The 12,830-nt window shown below is 33.1% G+C and overlaps 1 protein-coding gene across 1 annotated transcript; it reads right to left on the bottom strand.

The window, feature by feature from the left end:
• Positions 1–545: 545 nt before the first annotated feature.
• On the bottom strand, positions 546–8,841 carry LOC145606140 (putative LRR receptor-like serine/threonine-protein kinase At5g63710). Its single transcript, XM_081662195.1, has 11 exons — positions 7,580–8,841; positions 6,934–7,062; positions 4,466–4,598; positions 4,309–4,380; positions 3,253–3,396; positions 3,100–3,165; positions 2,643–2,713; positions 2,411–2,554; positions 1,841–2,182; positions 1,348–1,742; positions 546–1,162 (listed from the first exon to the last, which is right to left on the bottom strand). The coding sequence occupies exons 1-11, from the start codon at positions 7,590–7,592 to the stop codon at positions 845–847; spliced, it is 1,827 nt and encodes a 608-aa protein (XP_081518321.1). The 5' UTR covers positions 7,593–8,841; the 3' UTR covers positions 546–844.
• Positions 8,842–12,830: the final 3,989 nt, after the last annotated feature.

Raw genomic sequence — 12,830 nt, forward strand, 5'->3', positions numbered from 1 at the left:
CTTTGTCTTCAATAATTTCATTACTCTTTCTCTCTCTTATTCATTTTGTAAATGTAAAAGTAGATGCATGCATGTAAACTGTTTTTTAAACTAACCAACAAAAGAGAGAATTTCATCTTTAAATATCTGGTGGAGACAGCACTAGCATAACTAAATTTGTAGTCCACTATTTAATAAGGTTTCAATTTCTTTGGAACTAGGATGTAATAAAGAATTTATATTAATTCAAATGATCCTAAAATTTTGCCATGTTTATTAAAATGATTATGGTTTTTGTTTAATAAATCTTAATTTGAATAATTTGTTGGGGATTTACAATAACACCCTATAACTCGCGGTGTGTGTATCAAGTTTCAATTTAATGTTTATGAAAAGTCTTAAGTCAACTTCAATGGCTACCACGTATTTAGTTGATCTCAACAGACAAATAATATTTGCAATAAAAGAGAAAAAGATTAGATGTGCATACAATCTAGAAAACTTTTACAAAGTACTCCCTCTATTTTTTTAAAATGTTCCATTGGAGCTTGACACACATGCCGATGTAGAACTTTAAACAATAATATGTTTAATTAAGCAGATCCATTGTTCATACAAACTTATAATAATACTGTACAAAATAAAATATAATTAGTTATCCTATAGTTGTGAAAGCTTCAGCAGATTTAGTGTAGTTTCTATTTCTATATGCATAATTCATACACTACACACTAAAAACTACGTAATAAGCATGGCTATGTACTTTTGCCTAGTTATGCATTTCTCAGAGGTCAAAAGATCAGGGAAAATACATTTTGGAGAATAATTATAAATCCTGCAAGATTGAAATTTCAAGGGCTAATAATTATCTTGCTGCTGATAATTGCATGGCTTCCTGCTCATCCATCGATTCGTCCATCCAAGCAAGCCTATGCTTCATGAGAGTTAACTGCAATTCTTGATTTCTCGCTTCTTCAAGCGTCTCCCACTCGGCCCACCTCTCATTTAAGCCTACTCCTTGCAACATCTTCACCACTTCTGCCATCCTTGGACGATCCTCTGGTGCATTTTGAGTGCAGAGCAATGCTACCTTGACTATCCTTTCAACTTCGTTAGGATCATAGGCTGTCAAGTTGCTGTCCACTATATCATGGAGCCTCTTTTCCCTTAATAACTTCTTGATCTAAAGAGCATTTGACCAAACCAATTCCGAGTTACAGACTGAACATTTATTGTTCAAGAAAAGAAATACAGCTTTGGAATTCAGACAAGGGTAAGAAAAAAAAATTTAAGAGAAAGCCGTCAACCGATCCTCTTTGGCATTGCCGCATGATCATATCAAAAAGTAAATAAGGAGAAAGAACTTACATGATCAACCAATATCACATCTTCTTCTTCTTCAAGGCGGGATAAGTCTATGGCACGCTGGCCTGTCATGAGTTCTAACAGGGTTATACCATATCCAAATACATCAGTCTTTTCTGAGGATTTCCCGGTGGATAGATATTCAGGAGCAATGTGACCCATAGTACCTCGTACTTGAGTAGTAACATGCGTTAGTTTTGCATCCACTAATTTTGCAAGCCCAAAATCCCCAAGTACAGCTTCAAAATTATCATCTAAAAGAATATTTGCAGCCTTGAGGTCACGGTGTATGATCTTAGGATTGCAATGCTCGTGCAGATATTCCAGGCCATGAGCTGTCCCAAAAGCTATCTTTTTTCTCCTTGGCCAGTCTAAGCCTTCCTCACCGGGCTTCAAGTCTACCAGGAAAAAAATATTTTCATTTCAGCTTCTAAGTAAAGCTGGAAATAATAAGCAAACAGTAAAGAACATAGTACTTGCAGAAAAAGATAACCACCTCTCAATCGATAAGCAACACTGAGATTTTTCATGTATGGGTAAACAAGGATTCTCTCCGATGCTGTTGTACAAAATCCAATCAACCGCAAGAGATTCTTATGAACGGCAACACTTATTAACTGGACCTCCCTCAGAAATGCAGCCTCTCCACCTGGATTATGATAGTCTGTAAGGCGTTTCACAGCCACCTCAGTATTATCCATCAATTTGCCTTTGTAAACCTTCCCAAAGCCTCCTTGGCCAATAATGTTACTTTCATTAAAATTGTTGGATGCAATTTGAATCTCACGCCATGAAAACCTTTTCACTTGGCCAAAGGAGAATTTACCCTCATCTTCACCTAGAAGTTTAAGAAAGAGAGAATATCTTAATTTTAGATTCAAAAAGGCAGCCCTATAGTGAGCTGAAAATTATAGGCTGCTAAAGTCTATTATGAAAATTATGCTCCCATGACATTAAGCCCATATAACATAAATTCAGAAATTTGGATTCATAAAGACAGCTAAGGATACATGGAAGAAATATCAGATTGATGCATGATAGCAGATAGTAAAGTAGAGTGATATACCTGCAACATCTACAAATACTTCATTTTTAATTTTTAGCAGTTGCTGTCGTCGATATGTGAAGGCTGCCCCCAATAACAAAAGGAAGAAAGCACCACAGCCAGCAGCAATCATGACAAGTTCGACTTTTGATTTTCTGGTTGCAACTGGAGATACATTGTAAGTTATGTAATGCTAGATACATGCATAAATAAGCAACTATAAGGGAATGAATGCTTACTCACGAGATTATACCTTTTAGAGAAGAGCCTGAATCACAAGGTTTCCGAAATCTGGTACCACATTCAAGGTTTGTTCCTGTAAAACTGAATATATAGAATGGAACTTAGTGTAGAGCATGTAGCTCTGAGTAGCCCAAACCTAGAATAATAACACCCATGCAACGTGCCTTAAAGCACAACAAATTCCTGAAAGAGCTGGAGAAAGGAAAAACTTAAAAATAAGAGAAATTCCTCAGGCAGTGACAGAAGTTAAAAGTGGGAGCAATTAGCTGCCTACAGAATTCAGACTCAATAGTTTCTTAGTGTCAAATTGCTGAAAAAAACAACAAATTGAATAAGCAAATAAATACTCATTTCTCTATGGTTATACATGCATGCAAAAAGTTTGCAACAATTAAAACAAACACACACACACACACACAAAAAAAAAAAAAAAAAAAAAAAAGACCAAGTTGCATTTAAGTATTTACTTGAATGTTCGAGCTGAATAGAGTTGCAATGGGATTGTGCCACTTAATTCATTTTCTGACAGATCCCTGTATAGAGAAAGTCAACAGTGAGGAAGTTTGTATTATAGGCTACAAGAAGAACAGTTATACTTTAACTAATGAGCCGGGGATTACAGATGCTTAAGATTGTTGAGCTTTGCCCAGCTACTTGGTATAGTACCAGAAAACCTATTGTGGGAGAGATCCAGAGTCTGCAAGTTCATCAAGCTGCTCAAACAATCAGGTAATTCACCTGACAGGCTATTATCCTGCAACTCCCTGTTGGGTCAAACGCTATAATATGAGACACGATGTCCAGCATACATTCATGCAACCATGAACCACTGTATTGCTATTAAAACAGTTGGCAGAAAGCAGTCGACAAGATAATATAAAATTGTTATGACCAAACACAAACTATTAAGGGAAAACAGAAAACAGAATCCATCATACAGCCAAGGCCCAGGAAGCAACACAGAACCTAGAAGTAAGTACATATAGCCAATCTGACATAGTCCTTACAAGTTTTTGTTGTGTAGGTCCTCAAAATCTCAACCTTCATAGTAAATTAAAAATTTAATTCAAGATGAATTTTATCGTGGAAATGCTACTTTCTAGTACTCCCTCTGTTCCTTGTGCTCTTCACACTTAGATTCTTGACACTAATTCTTAAATAAAAGAGTCTTTAAAATTACTCTTGTTGGGTGTGGCCCAAAATTTTTTGGGGCAATTGTCAAAGTGGAGTATTTGTGCGTATTCTAGAAGGTTACAGAAAACTCAAGCAAGTTTAGTACTTATGAACTATCTAGATTTTTCTACCAACTTATATCATGCAAGTTAAAACATTCTAGAGAATTCTTGAAATTGAAAGTAAGATATGGTTTATGAAAATTCTAGAATATTATGGCTACAAGAATGACGAAGGGAGTTTTAGGATCATTCTTAAAATTGAAAGTAAGTATGATATCGTTCATGAAAATTCTAGAATATTATGGCTATAAGAATGATGAAGGGAGTTCTAGGATCTTCTAACCATTTCTTTCAACCTCCTTCAACTACAAATATTGGTTATGGACATGATTATATTGGTGTTAGTGGTACAATTGATAAATTCGATCTATCATATAAACTGACAATTGTAGATTGATATGAATGTAAATTAAAGATATAAAATGAGCAAAATTCCCTTACAAGCTATTCAAGAACTTCAGTTTACATATATCAGGAGACAGAGTTCCACTAAATCCATTTGAACTAAGGCTCCTGCATAAAAGTAAGGCAAACATCTCATCATAAATTTGGGTTCACATTACCATAAAGGTTAATAAAAGGTTCTCAAAAAACTTACAAGAATGTGACATGTCCACTTAAACAAGTGACATGAGACCAGCCTGAGCAAGGAGTTACATAAAAGTCATTCCAATCTGTAATCTTATGATTGGAATCATTCAAAACCTTCAAGAGATCAACCAAAGCTTCACCTAAAAAATGAGAAATGTATTACTTAATATTAAACAATATTTTAGCACTTAACAAGCTAATTACTGAATTATCCTCCGATATATAGTTTGGTATTAGCTTGAAAGTTAAAAAATTTGCAAGCAACTCCCCAATAGCAGCCATTCGAGTTGCTCTTAGAATTTTAAAATCTTTTATTTTTGGTTTTTTACTGTTTTGCTTACAAAAAAGATTTTGTACATTGAATTTGTAATACATTGTTTTAATGTAGAAAATTTATGAGATCGTTTTTGGTTTCAATGCATGTATTGCATTGTTGCTTGCATTTATGTAGTTCATAGAGATCATGCCTATCTACTTGTGTATAGAATTTATGGGTAAGTGTGTTTATCTTTGAAGCACGATAAAAAAATAAAAAATAAAATAAAAAAAATCTTCATCCGTTCCAAAGGCGTATGACTTTAGTTGACGTTCTAAAAGAGTCTAAGCAATACAAAAGACATATTTGTACAAATTTACTGTACGCTTTTTTAGTCAATTCCTTTTAGGCGTCGTTTGTTTCAAAAACTTGAAATGGAATAGATTGAGAACCCATACATGGTGGTATATATTAGGTACCCCATATTCTTGCTAAACTAAACTAGTTTGGTGTGAATTGGAATGGGTTTAGAATCTTAGGGTGTGATATTGGAATGGAATGGATTGAGAATCCATACCATGGTGGTATGGATTGGGAACCCCATACTTTGACAAACTTGTTTGGTTTAATATTGGAATGGATTTAGAATCTTAGGGGTGGAGGTAGGTATGAGATTGTAAGGAGTTGGACGGGAGTTGGACACCATTAGTATGAGAATCCGTAGCAAAATAATGCCCATCCAAACATTGGAAAAGTTGTTGGTTTGATATTGGAATGGATTTAGAATCTTAGGGGTGGAGATAGGTATGAGGTTGTAAGGAGTTGGACTGAAGTTGGACACCATTAGTATGAGAATCCGTAGCAAAATAATGCTCAACCAAACATTGGAATGGATTTTATTCCATTCCAAAAGCCCAACCAAACATTTCAAGTTCCTTATTAGTTTATGTGTTCAACATATTAGAAAAAACAAATTAGATTATATGATTTGAGAGTTGTTTATTGATTTGAGTGAACTGTTGTCATGGAGATTTTGTAAGGATTTGATGAATATAGGCAAGAACTTGAGTAACTTCCTATGTGTATGATAAGCTTTGCTAGCTGCAATTATAATAGGGAGTATTTGGAAACATGAGTTGATATAGAAAATCAATAAAGGCTCGAAATTACTGAGCTATGTTTGGATAACAATAGTGAAGGGAAGAGGAGGGGAAGGAAAAAGAGGGAAGGGAAAGGGGGTGAGGGGAGGGAAAAGGTGACTTTCCATTTTCCTTCCATATTTCTCCAATGTTTTGAGGGATTTGGTTTATCAAAAAAGGAAGGAAAACGGATCCTTCCCATTCCCCCTATACATCCAAACAAAGGATGATGCATCCCTCCTTTTCTCTTCTATTCTTTTCCCTCTAGTCTCGCTATCCAAGAACAGTGTTATAAATTTTAATAGAGTTGTTAGCCTAGTGAGTTTTGTAAATCAAAACCCCCTTAGGGGTAAGGTCTTTCACCTCCTATATTAGATCTTGGAGGTTTTTTTTTGTAATATCTCTCTTGCATCCATCATCTTTCTACTTGGTTTAAGTTTTCTTATGATTCCGAAAAAAAATGACAAGCATGTTCCATACTAAAATTCACCTTGCTTAGTTTTTTCATCTAAATAACAACTTGATTATAGCAAAATTAGTTATTGACAATGAACAGTATCCAACGAATGTCTAAGCAGCATATCATAGAGAATGAATTCCTCCTATCTTTCAGCATATCTTTTCCATTTGGTGAGTAATAGGAAGACACATAAAAAAATAAGCAATAACAAATACAAGAGGATAGTGATCTCTATTGCCAACTTGTCAACCACTGAAATATAAAGGATCACTAAGCAGTCAAAATGGAATCTTTGAGATGCTTAACAAAAAAAGCTGGTTTGAGAAAAAGGATTTTAGCTAACTTTTTAAAGATGTATAACTGACTTACTGTTTCTAAAGTTCAGACAAACAAGGGGCGTAGACTTAGTAAACAAGTGCATCCATCGTTGATGTAGGGAAACGATTAATACCAAAGATTATTATCAGTAATGATTATCAAAGTTTTCTGATCTTATGGAGCAATAAATTGATAGCTCCAAATATCCTTTGAATGGTTTAGTAGAAAAGCCAATAATACGACTATTCTAAATCCCCAAGTCACACATAGAATAACTACAAGGAAAAGTTGTCGACACATACCTTCAACATCAGGAGCTGAAGTTGGAGAACCATTTCTTAGCAGCAAGACGAAGAAGAACCAGCTAAGTACAATCCTTGTCAAAATGTGCTTAGAAACATATATATTGAATCGACAACTCCCTCGTTTGTCTGAAAACAATCAAACAGAGTTTCTTCAGGTTCAGTAGGCCAGAGAGTACAAGGTGGAATCATTTGTACCACCAACAGAAGACTTAAACAGGCTATGATGCAGACTACACTATCAGTTGTAGAACAGGAACATACATAGATGAGATATATTAAAGTAAAAGAATGATGAGCAAATGTTAAGACTAAATTCTTGTCTGCTACTAATAACATTTGATCAAAATAAGGCAGCTTGTCCAAAGTAGAAAGTGCATAAATATCTTATTCTAAATATATTCAGTTAAAGTTCAAGGGGACTACATAAAATACAACTGCTTAATGAATTGAAAGACAGACACTATAATAAACACACTGATATCTTCCCAGAACAAGCAGAACCCACAATTACAGTATGACTCAGAGGAGCAAGTACAACAAAATCAGAAGAAACATATAGATTTGTTGGTACAACGAGCTACAAAGGGAAGTGATGTAGACCAAACATATGATTATAACGTAATAGAAAAAAGGATTAACTTACTTGGTCCAGCCATGACTCTTGAAAGTTGAAACCTCTCACCAAACAACAGAAGAAGAAATAGGCAACCATGATCAACAATAAGTGAATATGACTATATGAGAATGATGATGATGAAAAAATGATTATGGGATAGTGCAAGGGACCCACATATCATACCAAAATCAAAGCAAGAAATCCTTTATTTAAACAAAAGTTTGTATGAAAAAGATTAAATTAGGCAAGTGTTTGTGTTATGTACCAATCTAGGAGACTGTAAAGTGACCCTAATAAAGAGAGAAAGAAATCACAAAGGCATATGATATGGCAGCACTCACTCACTAGAAGACTAATTGGGTTATTGGTGGCCAAGAATATGAATATGAAACCCACTCATAAAAAATGCTCTCTTTACTTTTAATTTATTTATTAGTACTAGTCTTATTCAATTCCTTAGCTAGTGCATTTTAATTGAGCTTCTTCTTTACACATCTTCTTTTTTTCCCTCTATATAAAAGTTTTGCCTTTAAAAAGTATTAGCACTAATGATTATGCTGTGATCACCACAAGAACATCCAAGCAAAAAAACAAGCTTCGCCTTGTTGATAACTTGATGTGATCATACGAGACACGAACAAAGTCTAAGATAATATCCGATACTGATCAATCTCATAAATATCACATATAAACAAAAACCAACAAACTCAAAACCACTATCTAATTCAGTTTTAAGCTTTATCGTTCATGTGTTTGAGATTGATTAATATCGAATATTAACGTAGATGTATTTCCCCATAATCATACATACTCCTTTACTGGATTTCCAGCAACACCATTAGTTAATCTATTAAATCATAGCAATTGAGCAAATATATGAAGATTCACTGAGGAATAAGATCAAACAGGTGGTGGGCATAACAAATCAACAGCCATTTTCTAGCTAAATTCCAAAACTGAATGTCTGGGCAAGCCTCAAACATCACCAAGATTATAAAGATAGAACATTTATTCTATAATCACATAGATTATTGGATTTATATAAAAAAATGGGATCAAATCTATTGATAAAAATAGTGCCAACTTAGCTGAGCCCGATTTTGGTGTCCGAACTTGGAGGCAAATTGTGGGAGTCGAAGTAATTTGCACTAATTTTGTGGGTTTACAGTCTTTACACTGTATTCTGGAATTCTGGGAAATATGTTTATGAAATCAAAATTTAAAACAAAATTTGAAGTTAGCGCTTTTGTGTGGGTTGACGAACAAGTATAAAATCAGAGTTGAGAAAATAGGAAATACGTAGTAGAAGTTAATAGAGATGTAACCGAGTACAACGCTGTCAACAGATATTAATAGAGACGTATTATTATTACAGGGTTCGTTTGGCATCACTGTGATTTTTTGGTTTTTTTTTTTTTAAAAGTACATTATATATGTCACATAATGAATCAAAAATTATTTAGACTTATTAAAATCATGATAATTTTGAAAACTGACAATAAAAAAGTGAAAACACCTTTTTTTCTTGTTTCCTGTTTTTGGTTTTTAGTTTTAAAAAAAACAGGGAACTGAAAACAAAAAATGATTCCAAACAAACCCTAAGAGACAAGACACATGCGATGCGTTAAAATAATTAGTGGGTTTAAAAATTGTTATCCACCTTATTCTTATAAAATCTATCAAGCTTGATTTTTTTCTAGAATGTTATCCACCTTATTCTTATAAAATAATTAGTGGGTTTAAAAATTATTGTTACAAAATATAGCTATTATAAATCATACGTTATTTAAAAAAAACATATGTCTATGAGTTCATGAGAATAAATAATAGAGTTTGAATTATCTATAAAAAAAAAAAACAAGATGGTAGTTTTTTTTTTAAAAGATGGTAGTTTTTTTTTTTTAAAGGTGGTAGTTTTTTCAAATAAAAAATAAAAAAAAAAAGAAAAAGAAAGTGAGAAGGGTATTTTGGGAAAGTGAAATGGGTAGGTCTTAGTGTCTTACTTGGAATATCATTTTGTCGCGAGGTGGGATACTAGAGGTTATAATGAATATGTTTTTTTAGGTCCGTTTCCTTAAAGTCTTCTAAATTTGGCGGAACTTGACCTCGTTTAATCTAAGCCCATTATGTTTGTTTCAAAAAAAAATATTAATTAGTGTAAGAATTTGTACTTCCAAGGAAAATATTTTCCGACCAATCAAGCACTTATTATTAAACTTATTAGCGTTATAATTATTATTGTGGCTATTTTTAAATTTAATTTTTTTTCCTTTTAATAAACAATAACTATTACTCCCTCCGTCCCCAAATGGTAGTCACTTTTGCCATTGTTAATGACTCAAAATGTTAGTCACATTTGTTTTGTTCAAGTACCATTAATATTATTTTTTTTTAATCAAAATTCTCTAACATTTGCAAAAATATTTGTGCAAATTTAACTTTCCCATGTACTTTAATTATTTTTTCTCTCTACTTTTTTGCATACTCAATGTAAATTTACTTTTTCAATGTATTTTTTTTTAATTGTCCTTAATTCTCGTGATTTTTCTTCAAAAGTGACTATCAATCGAGGACGAAGGGAGTAATAATTAATTAATATTGTTAGTTATATATAAAGTTTCAGATGTTGTTGACCACACTGTGTGACATGGATTACTTAGTCAGGGATACTAGGTCGGTTAGGGGTTAATTGGTCAAGGATTACTCGATCGGTCAGAGGTTACTCGGTCAGGGGTTATTCCATTGATCAAGGCTTCGTTACTAAGTCAAGGGTTACCCGGTTAGTGTTTTGGTGAGTGTCAGCCGGCCACACAGAAAACGCATTTTACAAATATAAACTTTGTGTGAAAAAAAAGAGTTCTTAAGCGGGGGCGGGATTCGAACTGAAGGAGTTGTGTCTTCGATAAGTGCAATTACTAGATATATCAAGGATCACTATTATGGAGATAATAAGTTCATTCTATTGGGGCGTCATCATCTGTTGCTAGACTATGAGAGATGATCTTTGGACTAGTCAAATAGTTCAAAGCCCTTTAGAATGGATCCCATAAGGTCACACACAAGGGTAATGGGTTAAGCAAGTTAGAGCCCTATTAATGGGCCTCATGAGCATTTAATTAGTCATAAGTATGATTGGGCCAGAGTAGTTTGATTGGGATTAGAAATTGGGCTTTGACATGGACTTTTATTTAGAGATGATCTATAAATAATAGTCATGTCTAGGGTTGATTAATTAAGTCACAATTAACTTACAGTAAATTGTAAATCTAAACAACCAACTAGACATCTAATACGTAATTAATTTCTCTACTGCTAGTTGACAATCAACGACAAAGTCTCATTAATTTAAAATATATAAATAAAGAAAATTCTTTTGATAACTGCTTAATAATTAATTAATTAATTAGCTAATAAAAAAAATCCAATACAAAAAGAATAAATTAGAATGTATTTGCTATTATCATAGTTCAAATTTTCAACCAAACAGTTCATTGGTGGTGCTCATGCTAACCACTTTCTTGTGATAATTTGAATGTAGCACCCTATTAAAAGACGGGCTTGCAACCGGCTGATATTCAGGCAATAACGTACCCGCCTTTTTAAACCGAATCCCACAAGCATTACATAATGTTCCTCGTCCCATAGGTCCTTCACGCCATTGTGGAGTTTTCGTAGTTTGACAATGGAGGCAACTTCGAGGTTGTTCACTCAGTACTGATATTAATTCTAATATAGCTTTATCGAGTTTATTATAGTAGGAAAGACCGCCCCATGAAATTCTTTTTTTCGCCCATCCTTTGATTTTAAAACCTTTACTTCTTGGTTTTCTAGGAAATTTTGATAAAAACAATAGTTCACTCCTCGTAGTTCTTTTCTTAATATAATTATTAGCTTCATCATTATTAAACCTATTGGATGACTTGGGCGATATGGAAAAGGATGGAGAGGATAAGAAATCACTACACTCTTCTAAAGGGAACGACAAAAACATGTTTTCGTCTTGAAAACTAGGCAATGTTATCGACTTATTAAGATTAGTCGGGTTACATGATGGCAAATCCGATAAACAATCGTTAGGGACGCATAATGGTTCTTCTAGAAAATTAGAATCAGATGAAAGTGGAAAATTAGTTACTAATGATATTTCTTCAAACCTTTCAATATCCGAAAAATAGTTTGCATGGTCAAAACAACCATCATCTTGATAGAGTAGATCTTGTTTAGTAATAGCCATGGTATGTAGCAAGAGAGTTATGACGTACGTGTATGTATACGATGTATTTATAAGAGAATAAACATATTTATCCGTTGATATAAAGTTGGTTAATTAATTTAATCTAAGGAATTATAGCACATTGTAAAATGAGTAAAATTATCCTTAAATACGGAAAATTCTATAAACTTGACAATTAAGTTACCCCTTGTAGTAATAACACAATAAAAAACATAATAGATATGAAACAGCACGCTAAAAAAAATTATATCCAATATAAAGATTTACATTGTGAGAATCTAGGATAATAATAATATTTGCTAAAAAAAACATCTTTACTCTTTATTATAAACGTGTTTTTTTTTATTCTCAATTATCTTTAAAGGTGAACTTTCATAATTAGTTGGTCCTTAATATAGTTAGTAATACATTACTTTAATACGAAGTATATTTTCTGTCTTTTACCTTTATTTTTTTTTGGGGTTTGTGATAAATTTAAAACAATATATGTTCTTATCAAAAAATAATATTATTGAACGAATAAATTTGCATGTTTTAAAACAATCTTCTATCAATTTGTTTAGTGTCCTCATCTTCTAGAATAATCTTTTACAAAAATTCAGTTTTGATTTTATCATTAATATATTTATTACTTCATTTTACTTCATTTTAGGTATTTATCTCATTGTTTATTTTTCATCAATGTAGGAAGTTGGCTTAGGCGTGGATCGGATCTAGTCAAGCCCAACCACCCAAGGCATGCAAGCCCGTCACCAATGGATTCTCCTTTAGGCTTGGAACCGCGTGATCCGGGTGGAGCACAGTCCGCCAAAAGGCCCATAATCGGCATAACTCATACAACTATACAAGTAAGTCATAACTACGTAGTATTTGTTTACTACTTTGCTACATGAGTCAAGAATAGGTCTAGTTATTTTCAATCTAGTTTTCTAGGTAGAATTGATTTAAGATTTATGTTTCTAACTCCAAATTTACAAAACAAAACAATTATACACTACTATCAACTAATTGCATGTTATTCAAGACATAAGAAAGTAAAATAAT

Source organism: Chenopodium album, chromosome 22 (genome assembly GCF_948465745.1).
Source record: "Chenopodium album chromosome 22, dcCheAlbu1.1, whole genome shotgun sequence".
NCBI lineage: Eukaryota > Viridiplantae > Streptophyta > Magnoliopsida > Caryophyllales > Amaranthaceae > Chenopodium > Chenopodium album.

What these genes read in the sequence shown, in the direction of transcription:
- LOC145606140 (XM_081662195.1), bottom strand. An exon ending in TTCAGCTCCTGATGTTGAAG is followed by an intron (nt 4,599 to 6,933) that starts GTATGTGTCGAC and finishes CTCATTTTTTAG; the next exon opens with GTGAAGCTTTGGTTGATCTC. An exon ending in TATTCAGCTCGAACATTCAA is followed by an intron (nt 2,714 to 3,099) that starts GTAAATACTTAA and finishes CTATATATTCAG; the next exon opens with TTTTACAGGAACAAACCTTG.